A 27,970-nucleotide genomic window follows, 5' to 3' on the forward strand; every position below is an offset into this window, starting at 1 on the left:
TGTGCTGTATGTGAGAACACTTTTTATCAAACAATTGCAAGAATGGATATAATCTTGAAACCATGTAGACGATAGTAATTAGAAGTTGCTCTCCGAGGTCAGTCTCATGCTGGTGTGTGTGTTCCTCTGCAGGTCTTTTAGTGACAGCTGTTTTCCCAGCAGCCCTCTGTGCTCGGAGCTGGCAGATGTGCAGTGGTACGGACACGATAAGGCCAAACCTGGAACCCTGGTCTGAGACCTTCCTAAAGGGCCCAGAAAAGTCCCTTTACCCTCTCCCACTGCCTCTCCACTGTCCCTCACTACTACCCTCCACAACCAACGACCTCATCCCTAAGGCCCTACAGAAGCCCGGCCCGGCGGACTGGACATGAGCCGCCCTCCTCCTTAAATCCTGCCCTCCATCCATCTCACCACCTCTTTATTATGCCCCTCCATAACAGTTGGACCGGGTCACACTCTGGGCTCTGATGGGGGCTGGTTTCACAGGACAGAATGAGAAGTGCCACCTCAGCTGATGAACTGTTGCCCTACAGCACCACAGAGCACATCCTTTACTCAGCACACAAGCAATGGGGCATAAGGGAAGGAGAGACGTGAAGGGAGAGCCCAGAAAAATATCAAACATACAACTCAAACGCAACAGAACCAACATCAGTCCTTCCTGGATCTGTTCTCATATCTCATCTCTGGCCCCCCAGACCTGAACTAACTCCAGTGCACTGTCACCCAATCAGAGGATACCTGCTGGATTTGAGCCACCAGTTAAAAAAACATTTCCAGTAACAAATTAACTGTGTTGGATTTCATTATTCCCGCTTATGTAGTTCGTCTATTGGGTTTGTTTGTCCCCATATATTTATAAGAAGAGAAGATGACTTTTCAAAAAAGATCTGGATTAACTCACATTTAGATGACAATTTCAACTCCTCTCAGTCCAACCCACAACCAAAGACAACGTACTGGGTTGACTGGTCCCACCGGGGCTCGGGGCCCATGCAGAAAGGTGACCAGTCAACTGTATGAGAGTAAATTCACAGTGACAATATCAGGATGGTTTATTGGACTGTATCTGGGATATTGATGAGGACTATAGCAATAACAAACATGTACAAGTATATGAACTGGTGTGAATCTGAAGCAGGCATTTTGCTGTTTTCTCTGCCATCATTGGTGCATCATAGGGACAATTTGGAGTTGTGGTTATTGGGTTTGGCATTGATCTATGCTTATTTCAGTGATTTCATCATTCCTGTTCATTTCATGTCTTTTCAAGATTCTTCTGTCTACATGTTGGTCCACAAAGTTCATTGTGATCAGAGGGTAAGGGTGGGGTAGAGTGAAGTGGCATTCGAGGGTGTTATTAGCCACATCGATTTACAATTATGGAACCATTTGATTTTGAAAGTTTTAATATAGAAACCAGACATTTTGGTTCCACCTTTTCACCCGTGAAAGTAAGTTATTTCTGGCTGTTGACATCTGTTGGAGTGACTTGATATTGAGGCTGTTCAGTGATAAATCTCTGAAGTGAATGATCTTTTTTTATCACGACTGTTTCTTCTTCGCTGGTCTTGGCTCTGTCGCCATGCTGAGTGTTTGTCAGTCCCCTTCTGTAGCGCTGTGCTTTCTCCTCTTTCTGTCCTCTCTTCAGCATGACTGCAGCCTCCTGACTGAACACAGACAGTCTGAACTCACTACTGGCTAACACCACACCTCATATGATGCATGAGTACAGGTAAACCAGTGCCAAACATGTTGGTGCTTTACATTTGTACTGTAATGCAGCACTGGAACAGCCGCTCCTTCAATCGCCCCAGTCTTTGGCTATTGTATGAAGCAGCAGCAGACTTCTCTATGATTTGGCATCACGTGTAGTAGGAATTATTTGAAAAGCACAACATTAACAGTGTCTATGAGGGCTGGACCTACAATCAGTGTGTTCTCATTTTCCACTCTCAATATTTGTAATAATGAGTTGCATCAAAGTGCATAAGAGGAAACAAAAAAAGCTAAAACTGCGGGCAATGTGTTAAATCATAGTGCTCTTTTAATAAGTATATGAATTTCAGGTCTACAATTAAATACCCTACTGTCAGGGCCGAAGAGAAGCCATAGCCAGAACTGAAAGGAAATATTCTTTAACCTTCTCAAATGGAGATAATTATTTTCTCACCAATCCACAATCAGATATTCAGAACAGGGTTAGAAAAGCACATCTGGTTTTGTACGAAGAAAGTAGAGCTCTGCATGTTTTAACTGTATCTAAATGTCCCCCTTCCCCTTGCCAAAGTCTTTGTTAAGAGATACTGTTTTATTGTTGCACAAAATCTGAATAAATCAGATGTTAATTTTATTAAGATTATGACAGATTCTACTTGTCAGTGATATAAAGAAGTGGACATAAATGGTGTCGAAGAGGAAAGACTAAAACAGCACTACAATATCATAGTTAAAGGTGGGGTAGGTAAGTTTGAGAAACCGGCTCGAGATACACTTTTTGTTATATTCCATGGAATGCTCTTAACATCCCGATAGCAATTAATATATTAAGTGCTTTGACAAAAAATCCATAAGAAATGTCATCTGTGGAAGCCGTAGTACTGTAAAAAGCACGACCAATCATTTTAGCCGGACCGGCTAAAATAACTGGATGGCCTACCTGCCTGTCAGCCTTCCATCTGTGCACACACTTATCTCGTGCCCTCATTGGTCATGTGCGCGTTCGTGTGTGTTGGAGGAGGGGCTCTGTAAGGAAGTGGCAGATTTGTTCCGGCTGTGTATTTTCAAATTCTAGCGCACTCGAGCTGGTTTCTCCAGAATGACCTACCCCACCTTTAATGTTGCCACATGAATTCTTCAGTAACATTGGTGTGATAATATTAAAAAGTCAAGTTTGTTGGCTTTCATAGTCTTTTCTTTTCTATCCTCTACATTGAGGATCCAGCAACCAGCCTTCAAAGTCTAATTGTGAGTTGAGCGCGTTGTCTTACATTTTAATGGATTAATGGTGTTACATGTTTAAAGGTGTGGGAGGACTGGTAGGCATTTTACCGTGTCCATCGTAGTCTTGTGTTCCCTTTATGCACTGACACCAGCTGTTGTAATCTGCCACTTTAAAGACTATTTAAATAAAGTTAAGCCCATTCCCTGCATGGTTGGTTCTCCAAGAGTTGCTCACCCATGCCTGGTCAGTCTTTACCCAAGGTTGGAACCAGCACACCATCCTATAGGAATGAATTACTCTAGTGTTTCCGAGTCACCTTTAGAGGACAAGTTAGTAAATCTTAGCTCACTTTCTGTGTGCTGAAGACACGATCCCATGCATGCCCTGCAGATCCACTGACAAATAAAGACCCCAAAGATATCCAGCATCCGACTTCCGTACGCTAACATTAGCACGTCTTGCTCCATAGTGTTTCCTCGCACCCCGCAGAAAGTCCCATCTTGACCTTGTGGTAATCTCTGAGCCCGATGTGAAAAAGTGCGACGTCCCGTCCCTCTGTAACTCCAAACACACCATATTGTCTGTGCTCCATGAAATGTATGAGGTTTTTTGTAAAATGAACTAACTCTTTTATCAGTCTTTTCCTGTATGTACGGAGGGGCACTGTAAGGTTTTGTGGGGGTTTTTAACATTCACATTCATTGTTTTAACAATGTTCCATTTTATATGAACCAGTATTGTTTGTTTTTTTAGTTCTGACATTGTAACAACCACTTCAGGTGCTACAAAATGACCAGTTACTGCTTCGTCACGTAGGATCTAGGCATCTTCATTATTATCAATAGATTCAACTACCAGATGTGCAAAATGAAGCTTATTTTAACAGTTTAATAGTAGATCACTTCGGCTACCAGACAATAGAGCATGTAACCTGATCTTATCAGTTCTGTTCAACTGTAACAATGCATTAAAGGTGTTGTAGAAAAAATGTGGAATTGATCAAAAAAATAACTGAGTTCCACAGTTAATTTATTCTTTTTTCTATTAAAAATTTGTATAGTAACTTTACATTTTTCAAAACTGTGTTGTTGGAAATTGATGATGAATTTTCAAGATGAGAAGCAGTGGTGGTTCTTGAGAGTAAGAAAAATAAATTATTGATGAATGTTCTCAAGATTACGCCTTTGTCTGTTTTTTTCCCTCTCTTTCATTCAGAAATTAAAATCATGACGATATTTAGATATTGACTCACTACAAGGGGTCTCAGATCAGAAGCATTCTGCTGAACGATCGACTATCAGTGTGACTTATCAAAGGGGATCCCCTCATGTACTCACCACTTCCTCTCCTCCGGACACACTCACTCTTCTGTCATCACATCCAGACCTCAGCCACTACAATACACTCCAACTGGGCTAGAAGGATTTCCTGTGGAGCCAGAAGGAAGATATACTCCAGAGACAAAATATATTACTCACCACCCAACCTCGAGATTAAACAGCTGCCCGGATGCAAAGGCGGGCTTTGTGTCGCACTTGTAGCTTTTGATTTGCAGGCCACTGTGTTTGGCTTCTACCTCTGATCACATTGTACAATTTCTCCCTGTGTTAATGCAACATTGAACCATGATTAAAGTGTACTGGCAGGAAATGCAGACATCTAAACAAATGGATTGTTTCTACAACTCAACATGTACGCTGATATCATGAAACACCAGATACACAGACGACAAACACACAGTTTTGATGCTATATCACACAGAAAAGTGGTTTCTATCAGAGGAGTCAGATGTCAGTGGTTGGACACCCTACCTCGTCATCCTGCTGCTTTCTTTTATTCTCCTTCTGTGTCCATTTAGCAATGAATCCCATGGTTTTCTTTGTACTCTGTGTGTTCCCATAGCAGCTCTCCCGACCAGGCAACAGCTGGAAGCTGTTAGCCAGACATGCCGTGAGAAACTCGCTCCTCAGTGATTTCTTTTTTCTCCTACAAGTCTGTTTGTGTGTGGGTGGGTGTGTGTGCGCTTACTATGAGAGTGGTGTATGACCTTGCTTTATCCTTAATGAAACCCTCCATCACTGCAAAACACACACACACCACACCCTTGACTCTGTCTGTACTCTATGAACCTTAGGACTATCTTTGTGAGGACCAGTTTCAAGCCATAAAAGTCAGGACATTTTTGCAACATTATGACATTTTGTCAAGACTGTTAAAGGGCAGTCTTAGGGCTGGTATTTGGTTTTATGGTTTAAGCCGAGGTCAGGGTAAAAGAATGTTGAAATCAAGACTAGTCTAATTAAACAGATCAATGCAGATTTAGTAAAACAGCATATTTATTTACTCTCAATTATCATCAGATTAAAACAGTGAATTCACTTTAGAAAGACCAAGTGTGGTCGAAGAGTTTATAGTTAAATCATTGCAGCAACGTTTGTTTCCTCTTCAATATATCAACATGTGCCGCAGACAACTCTTACTTGTTACAAAGTTTCCTCATCTATTGTTACACTGAACAGAGGAAGTAAATCACACACTGCACAACATGACAAATCTCAGGCAATGCTGCCCTCTAGTGTTGAACACAGAGCACTGTCTGTGAAAAACGATAATCAGTTTTGACAATGTAAGATTATGATATCTCTGCTGTAAAAACATGCATGTACTTTATTTAATTGAATGTCATCATTACTGTGTTTTATATACACCCTTTCTTTTTTAACATGTTCTGTTTTTGTATGTTTAATCTTCGCTTTTGACAAGTTAATCATTTATTTTTGTGGGATTCCCAAGGAGAAGTGATACTGAGGCCTCTGTAAGGTGACACGGTATGATTTCACAATATCTAATAACATTTCCTCAAACACAATCACATTGCACAACCTATTCATACCAGCCATACAGACCCTGATCAACAACAGTAACTGAGTTTACAAAAATATTGCGGCAGGAGTGTGTCGTTTCAGGTCTTTCAGTTTCACAGACTGAATTCCACATTTTCCAGTAGAGGCCCATTGGTTTCATCTGGATCCTGAGCAGAAAACAAATTACAATTCAGACCCCTTTAAATCCAACAATATATGTCATCATCACTGCCAATCGGCAGACAGAGTTAAACTGTATTTGAAATGACCAAAACAAAGCATCCAAGTTAATGTTGAACACATCCCTTTTTTATCCTCATGTTATTCTAATACTCATACCCTGCAATATTTACCTGTGAGATGCGGCTGTAGGCCTGAATATTGGGACTGTAGCGACGCAGGCCCCTCAGTGACAGGAAAAGTATGTAGACTGATGCCAAAAGACACTGTATAGCAAACGCCATGGCGCTTCCCTTTGCAACATATGAACCAATGCGCTATTTGGAGAAATGTGGAGAGTTACCTTGGTTGGTGATTGGCTAATGGTTACACAACCCAAAAAAACGTTATGACATCATAAAGTGGCTAAATTCTGATCAGCTCATTTTCAGACAGGTTTTTATATGAATGGATCAGGACAAAGAGAGAGAGAATCTTTATTCCTGAAACTTTCAGAATCTCTTTCCACAGAGGTCCCCTCTATACTACATGTTTATGTATAAAAGACATGAAAAAGTGAATTTTGCATAATAGGTGACCTTAAAAAAGTCAGAATGATCTTTATACAGTGTCCATGCTACATAGATTTACCTGTTGGTTGGTGTTGAGTGCGACATGCTGTGTGGAGCTGAGGCCGGTTGCGAGGAGAGTAGAGACGCCAAACACCAGACTAAAGAGGTTCAGACCCATCAGAGCGATGATCTGTTCAGGATTCACAATGCACAATTAGACGAGGCAGCTGAAAAACTGACATTTTAAATCATAAAACATAATATTAACCTTTAATTTATCAGCCTTCCTCTGAACCTCCATTGCCAGACACCCAGAAGCCACATACTGTAACAACACACACAGTTATGACCCAGTGTTTGACTCTCTCTCTGTCTGAGTTTATTTCAGCGGAAGTAGATGTGGACTCACAAACAGGCTTGACCACACAGGTGTTGTCATGGATACAGAGCAGTTGTAGCTGACACATGCATGGGTGACTGTGGCCAGTATGCAAGATAAGGCACTGAGGATCTGCACCACCTGAAGGAAGTACATGGTATGAAGCAGGCCGACAGTTTAATAGATCAAACATACTAATGGTTTCGACAAGCACATGATAGTAGAATCTCACCCCAGTGACTAATAGTCTGGTATTAACCACCGTCCCAAACCAGCGATGAATCCTGCCGTTAAGTAGCTCGCTGTGATTGGTAGCCGGGGTCGGTGGGTGGGTTAAGGGTGTCTCCTTAAAAAATACCTGGTACAACCCCTCCTGGAACATGTTCTGCGTCATCTGTTGCGAGGGAGAGGTTAACTTATAGGAAAACAAATGGTTGCTAAAGGTAATCAGTCAGCCAACACACCTTTGTTCAGTTGTTACTCTTGATTTCTATCCATGTAGCTTCTTACCTTCCACAAATGTTGTACAGCTTCCACTCATTCATCCACATGCCCTCATATAGAATAGAATATGTCTTCTAGCTGAAATAAGAAACATTTAAACAGATCATTTTCTCGCCGCTGTTATTCCTCAGTGTAGTGCAGCAGATCCAGGGGTTAAAGTTCACGGGAGTGTGTCGATAAGGACCGGTTAAAGTCCACTATTGAGGAAATGACACAGGGAGCTCACTGGTCAAGAGCTTATCAGCGTGTAGACAAAGTTTACTGTGACAGCGGAGGACTGGTTTCCTTTTAGAAACTGGTTAGGATTTTTCTTTGTGTCTTAATAGCCAAGAATACATACCACTCTAAAGAAACTCAACTCCTCAGATGTACGAATAAATGTGAAATGTAAATGAAAAAATAGAGAAAGAATTCAATCATCCAGCAATCAGGCTACACACCAATCAACTAATTGTTTTAAATATCATTGCATCATTCTATGTCATGGAGTCTAATGTAAGTGTTGTCTCTATGAGCTCTTCCACTATAGTATTATCCTGCTCTACACACAGAACCCTGCTACATTATCTTAAATATTGTCCATTTTTACATTACTTTCAATAAAACAACATAACATTCTGCAACTAAGCCTCTTTATTCAAATAGCATGATATCATTTGTTTTATGTAAAAACATTTTTTTAAATGATAACAAACTTTAATTATTTTTAACTTAATCATAAAATGTGTAAGAACAGGATACGATGAGGGTAAAAGTAACTACATCTTTTAAAAATAAATTGAAAAGAAAAACAGGATTATAATAATAATAATAATAATAGATTTAATTTGTTAGCGCTTTTACAGGTGCTCAAAGACGCTTTACATATATAGTGAAGAGAAAATAAAATAAAATAAAGGAACAACAAATAAATATATAGTTAAAGTTAAAGTCAAATAATACAAAAACAATCACACATTAAAAGCCAGATTGAAGATTAGATATATGATATTGTTTTTTGTAGCCTGATCTATTCTGGCAGAGCAATAGCAAAGTGCATTGGAAAAGTAAAATTAATTAATGATAATTGATAAACAAAAGTTGACTAAAACACAAATGTAACAATAATATAGTCAAATACAAAATATCTGAGGTGTAGTTTGAACAGTGTGACAACATCAACAAAGGCTCAGAACACAAATTCTATTAAATATGATATTGTTTTAAATGTCATTGTCTACCAGTAGATTTTCTGCATTAAACAAAGCCACGAGCGCTAAGAATAACGCTAAGAATAACTCAGAGCATGAGCATCTCATCCAAAAGGCCCCAGAAGGCAACAGAAATACATCACTGTGAGGACCTCTGGCAGATGGACACATATTTATAAGATCTCTGTCAGACCCATTCTGTTACTCCTGGCAGTGTTTCTGTGTCGTCGTCGTCCGACCCCCCCGTGTACAGGTCAGCCAGCATGCTGAAAGGCGGCCCCCACAGGCTCAGGCTCTGAAAGTCCTGCTCCTCATCCGAGTCCGAGGAGTCGACTGAACTGAGCGAACCTGCGTCTGAGCCGACACCCTCGTAGTCGAACACCAGGAGAGAGTCATAGGGAGGGGCTGTGGGGTCACTGTCGGCAGCATGCACGTTCTGTAGGGGAAACCAGGGAAACGCATCACATACAGAGAGTTTGAGTAGCAATCACAAAGAAATATTGCAATGATGCGATGTCCTATACCACAGATATTCTGGTATAAAATTCAACATCACTCACATCCTCAATTAAATGGAAAATCTCTTCATTGTCGTGGAATTGTAGGCGGTAGGATGGGGGTCTCTGGACAGCAGGGAACAGATCAGAGCAGAAGACTTCAGGACGATCATCCAGGCCTCTGTGGAGCTGACTCAGGTCATACTCCTAAAGAGAAACAGAAATTCAATCATGTTCTAAAATGAAAGATTGAGATTAATGAGATTAATAATATGGAGCAGCCTCGAGACAATTTGTTCCTGATTTAAGCATGACACAGGGTTTCACAGGGGAGGGGAATGTAATGTAATCTATAGCACAGTCTGTCTGCATACTGTTCTGATTTGCCACCTCCTTCTCTGTTTTAACTGCAGTTACAAACATGAAATATCCTCTAACTTTCACCTGTTTTGTTCCTCTTCTACCAGTTAGCCCTTCACCTCTGTTAGTCATTGGATCACTTAACTCTCTGCAAACCTTTGGCCAAAATGAATCTCTTTACTAGATGATCTGGTGCTGTAGGTGTCCATTCATGAATCTCTCTAGTCCTCCTGCCTTAGACAACTGACAGTGCCAGTATCTTTTAAACTTGTATTTAAACGTCCTGCTCCTACCCGGTCCTCTTCACCTCCCCCCTCCTCATCGTAGCAGAAGATGTGGTCCCTGGGTACATCTTCAAGGAGAGGAAAATCCTTTTCTGACCTCCTCCTTCTTTTCAGCAACAGCAGCAGCAGCAAGAGCAGCACTGTGGTCAACAAAAACAAAATAAGACAGTACAAATAAACCAAAACAAATCAGGACACCAAGTGAATAAAACAATCCTTGCTACATACGCAGAAGACCGAAAATTGTTCCCAGAACTGATGTTGTGAGAGATGAGCCGTGCAGATGAGGGGCAGAGCGTGGGATGAAGCAGGTAGAGACAGCGCCTTGACACTGGCACACTTCTACATCCAGGGTGCTGTCTTGGTAGATCATGCCGACATCATAAATACGCATCAGCACACTATAGTCTCCAGGGGGCAAATCCCGTTTGGGAGCCAGGGCTGCCACACTGTCTGAAAGGGGAGACAAGACGCAGATATTCTTGAAGAGTCTTTGGCTTGAGTTTTCAGTAACTCTTTCTTTAAATACTGTATGTGTGTCATACAGAGTTTTAGGTGACACCGCATTCGATTAAATGTTCAATAATAGATTAGGACTTGTCATTTGAAGGTAACCTATTATGCAAAATCCACTTTTTCATGTCTTTTATACATAAACATGTGTCCCTTCTGTGTAAAGAGATTCTGAAATTTCACGAAAAAAGATTTGCTCACTTTTTGTCCTGATCCATTTAGCCTATATAAAAACCTGTCTGAAAATGAGCTGATCAGATTTTGGCCACTTTATGATGTCATAACAATGTTTTGGCTTGTGTAACCATTAGCCAATCACCAACCAAGGGGCTGAAACAGAGGGGATTATGGGATGCTACAATGCAAGATCTGTTTGGTATTTTGAGCCAAACACTTCAGAGACATGTTTTGTATATATCTGAGACCTATATTGATGAAAAACAGTATAATAGGGGACCTTTAAAATTAAACTTCTACATTGTTTAACTACAGTAATGAGCTTTTACTTGTGGAATTGGTGCTGATAGTCCAGTTGATTCTGTGCTCTCCTTGAAGCTCCACAGTAAAGGGCCCAGCATGACCAGGTCCGTCCACATCTATGATATCCAGCAGGGCAGGAAAAGGGTTAATATTGCACAGACTGGCTCTCCTCTGCTTGATTACAGGACGATGATCATTCACATCTAATAAAGTCACAACCAGAGTACCTGTCCCTGTAGCTGGGACGGTATCTAGGAGAATGAAAGGAGAAGGGTTATTGTTTTGCAAGTTGGAAAGAAGATGATGTGAGTGTTGTCAGGTAAGACCAAACATAGATGTACCATTGTCGTAAGCCAAAACTAGGACTGTGTATTTGCTGTCTGTGACGTAGTGTGATTCTCTGTCCATGTTGCTTTTAACTTTGACAGATCCTGAGTCTTTATCAATACTCAGCCACCTGGCAGTGTCATGGTGTAGTTTATATCTGCAGAAAAGCAAGAGACACAACCTAATTAGATAAAAAAAATGCATTTAACCACACTTAATATACACATTTTGGGGCTAACCAGATGTCGACAATATGAATGAAGTGTGTTATCATACCTAACACTCTGTTTCCTAGCTGTGTCTTCATCCTTTGCTTTGAGGTCAGCCACAGAACTCCCTGTTTTCTCATCCTCTGAGATGCTTACATAAATCTCTGCTGGCCTGAAAACAGGAGGCTCATTTTTGTCCACCACTGCAACAGTCACTGTGGCTGTCGAGGTTGACACCCGTCCAGAAAACGGCACCTCATTGGTCACCACCACCAGCAGAGTAAAGACAGGAATGCTCTCAAAATCCAGCTCCTTGGAGAGGATGAAGATAAGGAAAGAAGGATGAAGTAGTCTGCATGTAAAAAGAAACAACAAGATTCCTGAATAAAAAAAAGACCTTGGCTGTTTTGATGATTCCCTCCATTTTACTGGAGCCTCTGGTGATGTTAAAGTCTCCCCTCTCGTTGCCTTTGATTATTGAGTATATGGTGTTGGCGTTTGGAGATCCTAACTCATCCTTGTCAGTGGCCTTTAGTCTTATAACCTCCACTCCAGCCTCATTCTCAGGGACTGATGTTGACAACTGGGGTTAAAGCATGAAACAGTGTTAAATGCGTTTATAGATTCAACTTATTTCAAAATTATGATGAAGTGTTTGGGCATCTTTGACTCACAGATGTGACGTTGAACTGTGGAGCATTATCGTTGCTGTCAGTGACAGTAATGATGACAGTGCAGGTGGTTCTTAGCCCCTCCCCCTCCATATCAGCCGCTTGAATGAGCAGCTTGTATTCTGGCTGAGTCTGAAACAGGAACGAGAGTTAAGTGAGGAAAGAGAAAGTATTATAAATAGAAGGGTAGTGATTATATTACCTCTCTGTCCAGTACGCCTGCGTTTACCCTGATCACCCCACTCACTGGGTTTATGGCAAACATGTCCTCTGTGGGCATCTGAGCCTTTATACTGTATCTAACCATAGCATTGTTTGTCTGTGGGTCATCTTTATCCACTGCTACAACCTTTATGACAGACTCACCTGTTGAAGACAACAATACAACACTGTCTATTAGGACTTCAAATGTGCATTTCAGTATTGAAGTAGAGTTAGTTGAATCCTTGTCTCACCAGTGTTTGCGCTTTCACTCACTGTGCCATAGAAAGGGTTTTCAGTAAATGCTGGAGCGTTGTCATTCTGGTCAATGACGTGGATAATGAGCTCCATGGGCTCCTCAGCCTTTACACCCTCATTCAGTGCATGGGCCCACAGCTGTAACACACACCATTTACATTCGTAGCAGTCATTGTGCTTAGGGAAAAACAAATAGTGTAACTGTAAAAAGTGAGATTATGCCTTCTTTCGTTTGACTCACAGTGTATTTGGCTGTACTCTCCCTGTCCAGGGGCTGCGTCACATACAGCACCCCAGATCGCCGGTCGACAGTAAAGACACCCTCGGGGGGGTGGTCAGCCCCTGGTCCTGTGATTCTGTAGGTTATCGCCACCTTTTCATCATTGTTTGACTTGATCTAAAGCACAATGATATACAAATGTTTCCGTCATGACTGTTTAAAAGTGTATTCAAAGCAATTAAATTACTGAATACTACTTTAGTTACCTTCACCATCAATTTGGGGTATGACCCCCTTTCATTTTCTGGAAAGTGAATAGCTGGAATAACCCACTCTCTCTTCTTACGTTTCAAACAGCCAGACACACGTGCAAACTGAATGGTGGGGAGCTGCTCCAGGACCAGTTCAGAGTTATTCTGTTTGAAGCAGAGTCACCATGTCAAGTCAGATAAAACAAGCTACACATAACAATATGTTCTGTAAGTTTACCTCTAGCTTTGCGCTTCTTGTTATTTCATTATTGGAGGAGTTGATTCTGTTGTTTAAGCAACATGGCGACATTTCTGCTGCAGCCAGAAAGGCAAAACACTGAAGGATACAAAAAAATGACAAATTTAAATAAATCACCACATACTGTAACATGTTATAATATTATAATGCATAAATGATTCATATAAATATTAAATAAAGAGGCCTTTATTATAGAATATGACTATACTGTATATTTTGCTTTTCAGAAGAGAAAAACACACTTAGATTTGTTAATTCAGAGGAAATATCTTTTCAACAATAAATGAATACACATAAATATATATAGCTATAGCAACAAACAAAAATAAACATTATACATTTAAAATGATCTACAGGTGAGCTAAGCAATAAAGAGAGTTTTCTGACTGCAGGACGAATTTACGAGTTATACTGTAGTAAGACAGTCACCACACAAACTGTTAAACAAAGAAAACTTCAATAGTCCAACTTTTAACACTCACCTGGACTTGGCACAGCAAAAAGAGCAGACTTAAATCCCCTTTGTTGGTCATCCTCTCCTTTAGTGTAGAAATCCTCCAGATCTTTCCTCTGTCATTGCTGCTTTGTTCCAATGGCAGCCTGCCAGCTTTGTGGCGTTTACTCACCTTCAGAGTTAACAGTCAATACCATTCATGTATCATCTTCCACTCTCTCTGCTATCAGTATTGTTCTACTAGCTGCTGCTGGCAACAGTAATGCGCTTACCTTGCTCCCAATGGTGCTAACTGAGTGATTGTTTGATTTTATCAGTGAAATGTTGGTGAAAAACAAAGAAGGTAAAGGTGACCTCAGTCAGTCAGTCATGCAGGTGTGTGTTTATGCACTCCACTCTCACCTTTTGGCAAGGGAAGTGATGTACCTTTCTCTGAGAGGAGCGGTGTTGACATAACACAAGATCAGATTGTCTCCTGTGACACTCAGCAATTACATGTTAGCCCACTTTATTATGAAAACTGAGTTTCCCACAGAGCTTTGGGTGTTAAACTCTAAAATATGCAAAATGTCCCAAAATGTCTGGGATTAAAAACACACGAAGCAAAGGATAAAAAGTTTGTGATTGTTTAATATGAAAAATCTGGAGTGTTAACTTAATAACAGCTAATAATCAAACTGAAGACTGTACATTCACACTGAACATTAAAACAATACTTCACGGTTTACAAGAAAAGAGAGAACAAAAAGTTCACAGATGGATTGTCTGAAGCAAACAAAATAGAAACAAAGTCTGACTGGGACCAAAGTGAGTGTCTGCATTATTCTGTATCATTTTGACTTTTGACTAAAACTCAGGTTTTTCCTATAAAATGTCCATCATAAATACACTGAGGGATCAAAAGATGTTTCTGTCTGTATTCTGACCTTATAATTGCTCCAATTATATGTATCTTAGCTATGTCACCAACCAATGTATGCAACAGGTTGTAATATAATCCTTTTTGTCCCAAATATCCAGGAAACCGTTTAGAGGAAATGTTTACTATGAGATGAACAGAGCTGAATGTGATATGCTTTTACTCTCCGTACAGTACTGTAGAACACCTTGTGTTAGCTGTGCTGAGGTCTGGCCAGGTCAGAGTTCAGATACACGACAGTAGCGGTGATATCGTCCCTGTACATTCTCGCTAGGTCCTCCGGCAGAGACAGCATCAAGGCCAGCCTCTCCTGGCACAGCTCTCCGTACTCCCCGGTGCCCAGAGCGTGTCTGATGAGGTGTGTCGCAGCGTTGGTGTCTAAAGCGGGGGAGGCGCGGGCCTGGCGCTTCTGCAAGAGTTCATGCATTTCACCCAACTTCATCTGCTTCTCAGATGGAGAAACAGGAGCCTGGAAAAAAGAAACAACAGTTAGAAACTAGTGTTGATTTTTCAGCCTTGTTTCCATATATTCTTATCCCTTCGTCAAATGTCCTTTTAAGATTTGAAATTATATTAACAGGTTTTAGATGATTCAGAGTCTGGGCTTTATAGTTTTTTCTTAGTCAAAGAAAACCATGATTATCTTAGCATTACTGTGGTCAATGAAAAGTTTCAGCATTTTTAAGTCATCAGATTGTATTGAACATTTCAGTCTCTCAATTCAATATTTTTTTTACCAATGAAAATGAAAGAACTTTTGGTAAAGCTATCTTTATATTTTAAACTACATTTAGTTTAAGTCACAGTCAGTGTATAATGATGTTATATCTTGTCTAGGTAAAAAGGTTGTTGAAATAACTAACCAAGTTAACACTATTAGAAACAGAATAAGTTAAGAGGATCAAAACATATATAAAATAATTGTGAAGTTTAATGTGTAGGTTGTCTGCTGTGAATCAGGGGAACATAAACACAAGTCACTTTGACCCCACACCTGAAGGTGAATCCCACTGAGATGCTCTCCAACGAGCCGTACTGCCTCCTCGTTCCCCAACTCGTCCCACAGCCCGTCGCTGCCGAGGATCAGGAAGCGGTCCTGAGGTCTCAGCTTGTGATGGGTTATTTCAGGGGCCACATCCAGATAGGGTGGAGTTAGGTAGTTAGGTGGAGTGTACTGGTACAGGTTCAGAGAGTCCAGGTCCACTCCGGACTCTAAGCTGGCTAAAACACTCTGCTGCAGCTCATGGCTCCACTTGAATCTGACGTCACCAAAGGAACGAAGGGGCATCAGAACCTGAGAGCAAAATAACAGCTTAGGACCTGTGGTTCATTTTAAAAACTCACTGCACAATGCCTGTTACATTTTATAAACTCTCACCCCCAGCAGTCTGTCCTCTGTGACCACTGTGTCTCTCTCTGAGGGGGGGTGCAGGGACCTGATCCGCTCCATCTCAGCCTGGTTCTGTGAGTTGTGGTCCCGGGTAAGGGGCAGAGCGCTCCATGATCCGTCCTCCTCCAGCACGCCCAGGACTGCTCTGCAGTCACCGGAGTTTGCCACGTGGATCCCGTCTGTGCCAACATGAGCCACACAGGCGGTGGAACCAGCAAACGCAACCTGGACAGAGGATGGCGCAGGTGTATCAGTAATAATACAAATCATAATAATAAAGCTTTATTTGAATGTATTGTAGGAGCAAGGAAGGTTTTGTGCTGGTACCTGAATGGCTGTGCTTTTCATCAGGTCATTGGAAAGGGGGACTTGAGCCTCCAAGGAAATGTCAGCATCGAGCCGTTTGAAAGAATAGTCTAGAGCTTCCAGAGGACTAGAGAAAGAGGGGAAGAACATCACTCATCATGAAACTGCTTTAACAAGCACTTGCAATGTAGAAAACGTAAGTGTTTTACTACCAACAAAAACAATTGAAATAATCCCATATTAACTAAAAAAATAGAATTGTTTGTTATCATGATAACATGAACCAGCAGAGACATTCGTGCAGTCATTATAGTTTTTAACTTAGACACAACGGTAGTAAAATGACAAATGAAAAGGAAAACAACAGGCTAGAAGAGCTGTAGAGAAAAAAATTAACTTGCATAAAGTTTGTTAGAAATACACAGCCTTGGATTTACCTCATGCCTTCACCATGTTCCTCACTCTCTATTAATTCTTGCCAGAAAACTCTGAGGTGGTCGATGTAGAGGGAAGCAGATTCCCGATAATTGAAGTCTGCATGGTGTTTGTACCACTGCAAGATGGGAGGAAGAGGTCTCTCATTCTCCATGCAGTTCTCAAGCTCCTCCAGGCTCTGCTTTGACATCATTGCGACTGCAGCGTAGTACAGCAGACGCTCGCCGACAGCCTGGGCACACGCCCACCCCCCGTGGCCGTCAAACACTCCAAACAGCATGCCCTTTGACTGGAGGAGATACAGAATACTCCATTAAAGTTTACAAGAAGCGAAAGTAGGGCAGTGGATTGGATTGCAGAATGAGGGGAGAACAAGCATACCTGTAAGCATGTGGCTGAACTACGACGGTCCTCATTAGGTGTGTTAGCAGGCAGCTGGTTGCTCTCAAACTTTCTGACAGCACTGAGACCCCTGCCATCAAACTCTGGCACGCTGACAGTCTGAAACACAGATGCACATATACACATGGTTATATATAACTGCAAATGTATCATTTGAATGAAAAAATAAAGTATGTCATACTACGATGACCTCACAACATGCTTGGTTACATATTGCAAGTTCCAGAGTTTATAAAATCCAATACCTGCTCATTGGATCGCAGGATGCTGTTGATTTGGACCTGGTTGAGCTGGAAGTCGAGGTCCTGGCGAGTTGAGAGGTGGCGCCCACTGAGAGACCAACTTCCTGAGTCCTCACCTGAGATGTCTGACCTGACTCTGGAGTTCATCCAGGAGGAGAAGTGACATATATTTGCTGCTCGAGGCTGAGAAGAGAGAAATGCTAGGGAGGTTAGTGTACTAAATAAACAAAACAACAATTTTTTTATGATTTCAAAAAATGAAATATTTAGTTAAAAAGTAACTCAGGGTACACACCTGGAATTGTGCAGTAGAGGAAAGTGTCAATGTGTATCTTGAAGCTCGTTGTACGATGCTGGCACACACACGGCCAGACATCTCTAATGACACTGCAACTTTGTATTCACCTCGATGTCTATGTGGGGGGGGAAATGAAATTAAAAAGTGACAGCAGAAAGAGTGTTGATAATCATGGAGCTAACCTTACACTAGATAGCAAGCTAGATGTTCTGTGTCAGCCCGGCTTAAAGTAACATCATACTCAAGGTGTAATAACGAGTGGTGCAAATACGGTGCAGCATACCTCTCGTTATGACATTTCCTATAGGTAAATATGTGCATGCATGTAGGTATATTACATTAACTTATCAACATAGAAACATTAAGCGAGCTAGCTGGCTAGCTTGGCTATCTTTAACATATCAGCGACTAACGTTGTAACAAAGCTTATACTTGAGTTAAACATACACATATTGATCTGCTGCATGTGGAAAGTACGATGAATAAAAACGAAATTGAATGAATACTTACAAACTTGTAAAATGTAAACATGAATCGATGTCGATTGAAAACTCCTTACATGACGGCGATGTCACTCAACGTCTGACGTAGGCATCAGACGCAATGTTGTAGTTCTCACAGGTCGGAGAGGAAAGGAAAGGAGAAAAAGCAATCGAAATGGACAATCTTTGGCTCGACTTAACAGGGTCATTGCATATATTTGAATGTAAACTAATATAATATAATACTAATATAATAAAGCAACGGAAAATCTCAAAGGCTACGTAACGCATTTTTTGTACGATTTTTGATGAGAATGCATTTACATAAATTAGTGAAGTCCCTTCTGACACAACAAGCAAAGAGCCTTTATAACATGTTCTAAACATTTTTCTTACACAACTGGGGCCTACCCATGTAAAAGAGCCTTTATAACATGTTCTAAATATTTTTCTTACACAACTGAGGCCTACCCATGTATATAAGGCCCCATCTCATCTGACCTTTCACATGGTTGTTACTATGGGAACGCGATTTGCTAACGTTCATCTCCAACGGTAGCTAACATTGGCAATTAGGCTAACGCTAATATGTTGTCACCTTAATTTATTGAATTGTGTGTAAGTGGGTGTCAGGTTTACTTTTGGAGCAAAAGTTTGAAGAAATGTTACTCTGAAAGAGCGGCTGTCGTCCCACACGTTAAAGTTAGCTATACTATTTACTTTATGTTAGCTTGATTAGCTAGCTAGCCGGTATGAAATAGCAGTTCCTATTTTTATCGCAAATAACGCTAGATTAGCCTGAGTTTGTTGTGATGATTAACAGGGGATAAACGTGAAATATAAGGTTAGCCATATTGTTACCTTGGTGGTATTTAAGCGTTGTTAATGGCTTCAAAACAACTGAGTCGTTTCCACAGGGAAATGGATAGTAGGCCTACAGTGGTTTGCACCAGCAACCGTAACAGTAAGTCATTAAGTTAATGAATTTGCGTATACGTTTACATATTCATGTCTGTCTGGTTTACAAAGTCGCGATGATGTAATCGTTTTGCTTTCAGCCGTAAGGACAGATCTCAGTTTGCTGCTTGAGTGTCTGAAGTTTCAGATGAAAAGTCCCGATTTGCAGAAACAAGCTCTTCTCACCATTCACTCTATCTGTGAAAAAAGAGGTGAACTATCAATGACAAATCCATATCATTTACCTTCCTCTGAACCATGTCCTTCACACACTTACCATCTCCCTCAATCATATGTTTTTGTGTCACATATTTTCTTGTCATTTAAGTCAGTGACTAATTTACATATTGACCATAACTCTTTGACATGATACATATCCACTGTATGACAAAAAAACATTTTTATTATTTCAGAGGATAATGTGGACCTGCTGAGAGAAATGGGAGGTGTAGCATTTGTGTACAACCTCTCCAAATCCAGTATTGTTCGTTCAGATGTTAAGGAGACTGCACTCTTTACACTCGGCACATTAGCAGAGGCCAATGGTAGGCGTGTGTGTGTCTGCATGAGCAATTCTGTTACTGTTTTTTCATGTGCAAGTTGTTTTAGAGTATATCACCTTTTAACATTTTGATAATATATTATGTATCTTTCCTTCCTGTAGTGTATTGCAAGAATTCTCTGTGCAGAAAGGAGACATTTGCAGACCTTGCCTCTTTGTTGGTGGAGGAAGACATCCCGCTGACACAGAAGAGAGTGTCTGTGTATCTGCTGTCTGTGTTGGTAGCCAACAACAGTAAGATCCAGACACATCAACTGACATAATGATTTAAAGCTATAGAATTGGTGGTTACTATTTACGTACACGTTTTTCTGTCAGTTAACATGACATGTTCTATAGTTTTTTTAAAGTTGAAATCTCATCAAATGTACAGTAGTTTTTGAATCTCTCTGTCTGTGCTGTTGCAGAATCGGGACAGACTTTAAGCCAAACCACCAGCTGCCTTGATATACTACTCGATCTCTTCAGGTACTTTGCTATTCTAAACATTATAGACATCATCATTCATTTCAAGTTAACATAATTACTCCTTTAATGCTTTTTAAAAAACCTTACTTATATAAGATTAACAGATATGTTTAACAGTGAGCTTTTTTGCAGGACCACTTCCCCTCTCTCCGCAGGGGCTTCTTTGAGAGCTGCTAATGCCACTCAAACCTTCCAGCTTTGGGCATCTGTGTCTAGTGCTCTCTGTGGATGTGTCAACAACCCTCAGAATGGTATTGTCATCTGTGTATTCGTGTTTTGTACTAAGCAGTTAATATATGATAAACATTGATGCCTTCCAGACAATTGATTTCAATCATTGTCAGTAATTAAGGGGGTGAAAGGTAAAAAATGCCCCAATAAATCTCAGTTTGCCCCTAAAAAAAAACATCAGTCATCTGTGCTTGAAACATTAGCAGGGCTAAATGTTAGGGGTAAAAAAAAAACCTGATAAATATTTGAACACCAGTTATTGTTGCAACTATCTACAAACTGATAAACTTTAAGGCAATTTAGAGCAAAATAAAACCATTAATAGTTTGAACTGTGCTTTTTCTAACTACTACAGATTCTATACGCATAAAGATGATGGCATGCTTCTCTTTGAAACAGCAACATTATGCTTTGTATTTACTAAAGTTGACACAAGATAGTCATATTCTATGCATTTTATCTAATTTTAAACAGCAAACATTATTATATGTTTAAAATATATATAAATATAATATCAATTCTCAGATTGTTAGTGAGTGGGGAAAAAGTTGCCTACAAAATATATATATTTTCATTTCCCCTTTTTTCAAGTCAAAACCACGAGATGTTTATATCTGGAGTTGTTTCTTTTGTCTTCCAGAGGAGGGTCAGCGTATTTGTGTAGCAGCCTTTCCTGTAGTAAAAGTGTGGCTTCAGCAGATTGCGCTGCCACCCACAGAGCTTTTTCAACCCATATGTTCTTTCATAGCAATGACGGTTGCCAACAACCGTAAGTAAAAGAGTCAATGTTTATGTAAACCATCAACATTGACACCAACATTTGAATGAATATATTTATGAATGTATGTTAATCACTTTGTTGTTTCTGCAGCCTGTGTTCAGGAGAGTTTTTCGGCCTCAGGCGGTCTGGATACTCTCACTCTCGCACTAGCCCGTCTAGCTTCTGCTGCCGATACAAGCCTGTTGTCGTGCCAGCTTTCTGTCACTATATCCAAGACCCTGTCAGCCTGCATCACAGAAAACTGTGCGTATCACCCTCACACAAACATGAACAAACAGTTCTCTTAAAAACGTAAATAAGTGTCAATTTTACAATTCACAATCTGTTCTTTAGCTTCTCTGGCTTCAGGTCTGGCTCAGTATGGCGTGGTTTCCCACCTCTTCTCCCTGCTGGCTAGCCCACACCTGGACCACGAGGAAAGGCTCTCTGTTTTACTCACCATGGGCCACTGCACTGAGGCTTCAGGTGAGACTTCACATGAGAGAGCTGTTCATGTATAATCATTTCTGCTTATGTTGAAGTGTGTTTCAACTACAATTTCATCCACAGCTACAGTTTATTCCAGTCTTCCTTCCCTTGAGAGTACAACTTGAGTATTTATTTGATCCATGTGGGTTTTACAACTTTGTGTTTCTTCCTGACTATAGAGGAGCACCAGTTTCAGCTGGTGCAGTGTGGGGGCCTGCCCCTTATCATAACCCTACTCACAGAGGACACAAGTGAGGAGGTTAGGAAGGCTGCTACATTCATATTGCAGACCTGCAAACAGGCCAGTAAGTCATCATCGTGACTTCACAGAAGCGGGTAGAATTTAGAATATGGAGTATTAATGACTTGTTTGTCTTTGTCTTTGAAGCCATGTCCATGGGAGTGCCTGGTGTGAAAGTGAGACATGGTGAGGGAGAACATGCGGACCCCTTTATAAACATGGAAAGCTTCAAGAGCTCAGCCAGAGAGTTGCTGCGCAGGATTGACCAGCTAGAGAAGAGACCAGCAAAGGTCAGATATGCATTCACGCACATGGCCACAGTTGAGGCAGCATGCAGCGAGGGGACTCATTATCTGTGCTTATGTCCATCGTTAGGAGGCTGAGGATGAGCAGGAAGTCCTACACCCATTCGATTCATCTGAAGAGCGAGGCCAACCATCTCTGCCTCCAGCATCACCTCCACCTCTGCAGCAGGAGAGCTTCAGAACCATTCCCACGGCATATACTCTCAAGCTGTTAGAAGGAGGCGACGACAACAACGTTAAAATTCAATTGTTGAGAAATGTGATCAAAAACAGGAATAACAGCCGACTGAAGAACACGAGCTCCAGTTTAAGTATGCAGGAAGACGAGAGTAGAACCAGTGGAGGGGATGTGAAGTGTTCAGTGTGCAAGGGCACTGGAGCCCTCACGTCTTCACGTGGGCGGCCACTAGAGGGAGGCAGAGAGCCGCACACAGCAGACAAGTGAGTAGCTCCTCACTGTCAATGACTTCTTAATCAGAACACTCAAAGTAAAAGATAGCTTTCATAATAACGGTTTCTCATTTCACTCACTCGTTTTTGTTTAGTGAGTTGTTCAAGCCCCCAGCACCAGTGAGGCACAGTGTACCAAAGGAAATGAAATGTGCTGATGAAGAGGGTAAGACCTACAGCACCTTTATCACACTTCTTTGCTTTCATTATTGTTTTCAGTAGATGTGCAGTTTTTTACACGTTCTTTTTTCAAGTAGTATATTTTTCATGTAAAGAGTTGCAGGATCATGAGATGAGTAAGGGGGGGGGGATCCAAGTGGAGGGCCGCTCACTCTCTCATATCCGGTGTGCAGGTAGGAGAACAAGAGAACCCTCAATTAAAATGTTTTCAATGTTATTTAAACACATGGTGGTTATTGGACTTAGCAAGCATAGTGTTTTGGTTAGCCTTTACTTTAATGTACTGTTACTATGTCTTGTGTCAGTATGATAACATGTTAGGTTCATTTTGTGTTTCTTTGTCCTCTACATGTCCAGGCCTAAAAAGTCCACACATATTCAGTCTTTGTATTGTTACATCTAAACTTAAAAATAGTAATTTAGTTAGAGTATTACCGTGCCAACAGTGGGTTTTTTTTGTAAATGGATTCCCTTGCCTCTCTGTTCTTGCTCTCCTTCAGGTTGTGTGCTGCCTTTTGAGGAGGTGACTAGTCGCAATTTTGCATCTCTCCAGAGCTCCTGCCAGCAGAGCTGTGAGATGCACAGAGTTCTCCAGGAGGCCACCGAGCGGTTCAGGACACGTCACTGCAACCTTCTGTTCAGGAGAGAGCCTCAAGACGACTCTGTAGGACAAACCGACCCAGAACCTGACAGGGTTTCAGCTGCAGAGTCACAGAGAAGCTGGGCAAACTGGAACCGTAAATAACATTTATCATCTGACTTCGCTTAGGAATGCCATCTAGTAAAAGAAAATGACTGGTTGCTCATTAACAGAGGTTCCTACTCACGTTGCAATGGCCTTGGTTTGAACGTTGTTGTGTGTCAGACAGCCATTTTAAATGGTGTAATATAAAGTTGAAGCTCAATGCTATCGTCCATATGTTTCCCTCACACAATGATAATAATAACATCATTGTTTTATGTAAAGGGTCTACACCTTACATTGCTTTGTGAAAATGTGATTTCATGTTCTGCCGAGATTTGTTTAGCATTTTTGGACATTTTTGCTTTGGCACATGTTACCATACTCACAAAAACCTGGTGATGCTAGCATTGGCTAACCTGCGACTGCAAGATGGGTTGAATATTACTGCATTTGGCAGGTAAAGAAAATGCAGATATTAAAACCTGGGCGTGGAATCACCTCGGACTTTGCCCCTAATTTACACTGCACTGAATTATGGGTATTAGACTAAACTCATGCTTTTGTTGCTTAACAGCTATAAAAGTCTTTATTTGTAAAACATGTAACCCTGAACTTCAACATCATGCATTACTTCAGTCAAGATAAATAGCAAATGTTGTACTAGTGAAGACATGAGATCCTTTCTGGAGATGATTAACTATGAGGAAACCTCTCAGACCGTAAACATGCCTCATTCATTTATTTTCCTCGTCCATAACTTCATAACTGCTCTGTTAATATCCTCGTTATGAAACACACATTGTTGTCTTTAACTACAGCTATAAAATGTCTGATTTCTATTCCCCTATAAAAGATGTCTGCCTGACTCCCATACGTAAAGAAGCAAAGAAAAGCACCGTGGCACAACACCACTGGAAGAGGCACAATGGTGAGTTATACAGCAAGTGGATTTATATACAGCTGTTTAACACACCAATGTTTAAGGATTGTAGCAAATGAGCCTACGTAGTTCTAAAACATCAACAACTAAGCCTCAGACAAATTATTGTTGAATGCCACTCGTTTCTGTAGGTTTTTATTTGGCTTTCTTCCATCATAGGTATCACTCTGACTCCACTGCGCAGAGGAGCTAACAAGAAGATAATGACCTTTAATAACAGGATGGGTAGGTGTGTAATATAAATAGCAACATATCATTTATTGTTCTTTATGTTTGTCAGCATCTCAGCCCTCCTCTCCACAGGTCCAACCTTCATTCCCCTCAAAGGGTCTCATCTTCCTGGAGGTAAATATGTGCTACGAGATACGGGTGTTTACAGTAGATTAATTTGAGGTGAGAATGTTATGATGGAGAGCCAGTGGTGGGAGCTGTCTCCGCAGTGTGTTCTTGGCAGCAGACAAACAAAAGAGCAGAAGGAATGTTGAACAGCAGCCAGTGTTCTCACAGGGCAGGCTAGAGCTGGTTCAGAGCCACACAACTGTATTAAGCTGTTTCACACTCTGTATAACACTGTCTCTGTGTGAGAGAGACGTTTAAAGGGTGCGTTCTTATGCTTTGTATTCAGCCAGTGACATGTTTAAATGAGATGGCCTTTTACTATGTTCTGTATTATGATATCGCATGCTTGGTTCTTGCATGACGTTCAATATTACCAATTATATTTATATATTTTGCTGCTCTGTTTGACAATGTACCCTGTTTTTTCTCCTGCTTTCCAGTCTACCCTTCTCTTTCTTTTGGTCAGACTTTCTTTAGCCTGATTGTTGCAACATGGCCGCAGAGGCACAGTGCAGTATTTCTATGTGTACTTTACTTTATACCTGTCTGTCAAATGTAGTTTCCAAAGCTCACGTTGTGTGATTGACACTGAGAACAGTTGTTTCTTCCACTGCACAGCTCACCTTTAATCCTCTCTCTTTCCTGTAACGCTGATTTTTTACCTTGCTCTTCTTACATATCATACTTTTTTCAGTCTTCATTTGTCTCTCCTTTTCTCTTGCCTGCTGCCTTGATCCGTCGTTCTTCTTCCCTTATATTGTTGTTCTCACAGTAGCCCTATTAGTCATCACTTGTGATGTAATACTGCTCTAACGAGGAGCAAGAGAAGAGACAGTATTCTGTTATGTCTGGGGCCAGTTGATGTGTTGTAACAGAATGAGTTACTCCAACCTGGCATCGTCTTCTTTTTCACACACAAACACGTACTGTTCTACGTTTCAAATTCAGAGAGAAGAGGAGGCAAAAATATTGGAAATCACAGTCTTGATGATGATCTGAGGACTAGCACAGAACACTCTCCCGCTGTAAGAGTTTCAAATCATATTTTCTGTCAGAAATCTATGTATGAACTTTACATGAGATTCACAGTGAACTATTTATAAAGAAAATAACATGATCATGTTCAATTGACCATCTCTTGCACTATAAAAGTTGATAGTCTGCAACTAAGTCTTAACATAAATGTCCGAGCCTTCTTGAACAAATCGGCAGAAAGACTTTCATAACCTTTTAATTATAAGTAACTTTGTAACCAATCCTTTGATGGGAACAGAATTAGACAACATCAAATTTGAACAACTTGATTTTCAAAGGGTATTACAACAAGTTGCAACTAAACAAAGTTGGGAAATCCATTTGAAATAGTGCTTAGCAGAATGGCTGCTGGGAGTTATCTATGCAATGTGTTGATAATAGGCTGAAATGTGCAAAACCACCAGTTTGTTCTATTAACATTGGTCACAGGCATCTGTAGAATATTATTTTAAACAACTAACTAACAAATGTGCATCTAATTTAGATTGTATTAGAGCTGTAGTCATTCGTCCATGTGTCAGTGGAGAAGGCATTTAGTGTTCATAAAAGAGGCAAAGGTATTATATTTGGGCTAAAATAATGACTAATTGCAATTATTTTGAATAATATTACAATTGCAACATCAGAGGGAATTATCATTTTTGAAAGATTATCCACATTATCATTCAAACAGTATATTAAAACGATCATTCCACTCTCTCCTGTCCGTCATTGTCCACTCTTTACTCAACGTTTTGCCTTCGTGACTGTCATTCATAGAGAAGGCAAAGGAGAGACTTTAGCAGTGAGGAGGTGCGGTACCTGCTGTGTGGCGTGAAGACGTACGGCTTCTCCTGGAACTCCATCTTGTGGTCATACCCCTTCCAACCTGGACGCACCAATGTGGACCTGGCCAAGAAATACAGGCGGCTCATGCAACAAGAGAACGAATCCATGAGGCCAGATATTTGATATTTTCCTTCATGAATGTCAAATTGCATAAAGATGAACTGACAGATTGACTTTTTGCCTGCAGAATTCTGGCTGTGCATATTCTTGATCCTGAGATCCTCACCCTGCCTATTGTTGATGGCAAACTGTAAATAATAAAGCGTTGCCTCCCTTAATACTTTATTGTTTTAACAAAAAAATCCCAAAAAAGCATGTAATACATTTACTCATAATGTATTGTACTATCAGTTTATAAAGATTTATAATATATATATATATTAGTGTTTTTCAGTGCCTTGACTTCAAAGCTTTATAAGCTCATATTATTCTCTCAGTATTTATTTATTTATTTAAGGATATTTTGTATTTTTTGTATTTATATAACTTGTTTATGGTTTGCAATTTGTTTTTGCAGGATTTTCATTGCTAATAGTTCTTTCTGTTATATTTAAAACATTAAAACAGCTGTTTGAGATCGTTGAATATGTGAGGATGAATTGTCAGTTTTTGTGTGAATTATATGGGAAGAGGAGACATTTTTAAATCCCTCTTTTGTTGGAGCACCACCTATTGATGACTCACCACCACTGTTTTGCCACATGAAGGTCTGCCAGATTTGATTGCAACAACACGGCATTAATGAGTTGTGACAGGAGAAAGACTCAGCCCTAAACACATTGGCAAACATAAAAAAGTCTGTGTCATAACTAGGCCATCTGCTGTGTACCATATATATTATTATTGGACGTTCATTTAACAAACAAGCAAATACAGTTGTTTTTAAAGTCAACACCGACTTTGAAGTGAGGCAGGAAATCAACAAGAGGAGAGGGGACTGGAGTCCAGCACTTTGTGTTTATTGAGCTGAAAGCCTCTGGTATGACAGGAATCGCAAATAGTGCATGTCAGGCTGTTTATTCTCAGGGAGCATCAAGAGGCAGCTCGGCCTACTAAAGGCTAGCTTGACTGGGATCAGTGTCTGAAGAGTGCCTCTCCCTCTCCACAGGGACTCATCAGTGTGTTGTCAACCATGTGACTTACCCGGTTGCCTTGCCATGAGGCGTGGTCTGTTCACATTAGGTGCGGTTGCATAAAACGTGTCTGCTTTAAGTGGGACTTAATTTGATGATGGATTATTAGTTATGAAACTGGAGAAAACCCATGATGCAGTTATTTTCTGGTATAGATTAACTAGTGTACTTACACATTTAAAAGAAGAAGCTACATGATGACATTGCAGTGTAAGCCTTTTTTAATTTGGTTGTATTCCTGTGAAAGTCAGTTATTTCTTTAAGTTTCGTTTTAAGGCAGGGTGACGTGGCCTCTCA

The 27,970-nt window shown here is 40.6% G+C and overlaps 5 protein-coding genes across 21 annotated transcripts in view; 2 read left to right on the forward strand and 3 right to left on the reverse strand.

Annotated features, from left to right (window-relative positions):
• Positions 1-4,120, forward strand: part of frmd4a (FERM domain containing 4A) — a 122,353-nt gene extending 118,233 nt beyond the window's left edge. For all 9 annotated transcript variants that reach the window (XM_034215592.1, XM_034215593.1, XM_034215591.1 and 6 more), the window contains one exon: positions 133-4,120. In XM_034215592.1, the coding sequence (XP_034071483.1) occupies positions 133-235 (103 nt within the window). In that variant the 3' untranslated portion in view covers positions 236-4,120. The remainder of the gene's footprint in view (positions 1-132) is intronic.
• Positions 4,121-5,262: 1,142 nt separating this feature from the next.
• si:dkey-30c15.13 (uncharacterized protein LOC558731 homolog) lies at positions 5,263-7,581 on the reverse strand. Of its 3 annotated transcripts, none has more exons than XM_034215751.1 (7): positions 7,429-7,581; positions 7,151-7,312; positions 6,949-7,059; positions 6,808-6,864; positions 6,619-6,717; positions 6,162-6,305; positions 5,263-5,975 (listed from the first exon to the last, which is right to left on the reverse strand). In XM_034215751.1, exons 2-7 carry the CDS (start codon positions 7,310-7,312, stop codon positions 5,922-5,924), a joined length of 627 nt encoding a protein of 208 aa, XP_034071642.1. In that variant the 5' UTR covers positions 7,429-7,581; the 3' UTR covers positions 5,263-5,921. The 3 variants fall into 3 exon arrangements, with proteins under 3 accessions (XP_034071642.1, XP_034071640.1, XP_034071641.1); XM_034215749.1 differs by having other exon boundaries at positions 6,619-6,729; XM_034215750.1 differs by having other exon boundaries at positions 6,619-6,729; positions 7,151-7,333; positions 7,429-7,575.
• A 477-nt stretch (positions 7,582-8,058) lies between these two features.
• Positions 8,059-13,992, reverse strand: LOC117545777 (B-cadherin-like). 4 transcript variants are annotated; one of them, XM_034215740.1, is made up of 16 exons: positions 13,625-13,953; positions 13,122-13,220; positions 12,899-13,048; positions 12,654-12,809; positions 12,409-12,550; positions 12,156-12,319; positions 11,957-12,085; positions 11,680-11,865; positions 11,350-11,594; positions 11,088-11,230; positions 10,974-10,997; positions 10,773-10,862; positions 9,982-10,206; positions 9,763-9,893; positions 9,173-9,316; positions 8,059-9,048 (listed from the first exon to the last, which is right to left on the reverse strand). In XM_034215740.1, the coding sequence occupies exons 1-16, from the start codon at positions 13,673-13,675 to the stop codon at positions 8,800-8,802; spliced, it is 2,328 nt and encodes a 775-aa protein (XP_034071631.1). In that variant the 5' UTR covers positions 13,676-13,953; the 3' UTR covers positions 8,059-8,799. The 4 variants fall into 4 exon arrangements, with proteins under 4 accessions (XP_034071631.1, XP_034071630.1, XP_034071629.1 ...); XM_034215736.1 differs by having other exon boundaries at positions 8,800-9,048; positions 10,773-10,997; positions 13,625-13,768; positions 13,869-13,992; XM_034215739.1 differs by having other exon boundaries at positions 8,060-9,048; positions 10,773-10,997; positions 12,905-13,048.
• A 214-nt stretch (positions 13,993-14,206) lies between these two features.
• Positions 14,207-18,200, reverse strand: pdp2 (putative pyruvate dehydrogenase phosphatase isoenzyme 2). Its single transcript, XM_034215741.1, has 9 exons — positions 18,099-18,200; positions 17,586-17,703; positions 17,294-17,473; positions 17,028-17,147; positions 16,649-16,935; positions 16,233-16,338; positions 15,894-16,130; positions 15,510-15,809; positions 14,207-14,984 (listed from the first exon to the last, which is right to left on the reverse strand). Exons 2-9 carry the CDS (start codon positions 17,664-17,666, stop codon positions 14,709-14,711), a joined length of 1,587 nt encoding a protein of 528 aa, XP_034071632.1. The 5' UTR covers positions 17,667-17,703; positions 18,099-18,200; the 3' UTR covers positions 14,207-14,708.
• A 278-nt stretch (positions 18,201-18,478) lies between these two features.
• Positions 18,479-26,985, forward strand: terb1 (telomere repeat binding bouquet formation protein 1). 4 transcript variants are annotated; one of them, XM_034215732.1, is made up of 21 exons: positions 18,479-18,625; positions 18,988-19,034; positions 19,129-19,239; positions 19,441-19,572; positions 19,692-19,823; positions 19,997-20,057; positions 20,190-20,308; positions 20,929-21,057; positions 21,160-21,312; positions 21,403-21,534; positions 21,717-21,842; positions 21,926-22,068; positions 22,154-22,524; positions 22,629-22,699; positions 22,809-22,886; positions 23,214-23,450; positions 24,252-24,326; positions 24,498-24,563; positions 24,642-24,683; positions 25,626-25,702; positions 26,472-26,985. In XM_034215732.1, exons 1-21 carry the CDS (start codon positions 18,579-18,581, stop codon positions 26,661-26,663), a joined length of 2,541 nt encoding a protein of 846 aa, XP_034071623.1. In that variant the 5' UTR covers positions 18,479-18,578; the 3' UTR covers positions 26,664-26,985. The 4 variants fall into 4 exon arrangements, with proteins under 4 accessions (XP_034071623.1, XP_034071625.1, XP_034071624.1 ...); XM_034215734.1 differs by having other exon boundaries at positions 24,498-24,567; positions 26,472-26,605; XM_034215733.1 differs by lacking the exon at positions 25,626-25,702 and having other exon boundaries at positions 24,498-24,567; positions 26,472-26,801.
• The last annotated feature ends 985 nt before the right edge of the window (positions 26,986-27,970 follow it).

This window comes from Gymnodraco acuticeps, unplaced genomic scaffold, assembly GCF_902827175.1.
Source record: "Gymnodraco acuticeps unplaced genomic scaffold, fGymAcu1.1, whole genome shotgun sequence".
NCBI lineage: Eukaryota > Metazoa > Chordata > Actinopteri > Perciformes > Bathydraconidae > Gymnodraco > Gymnodraco acuticeps.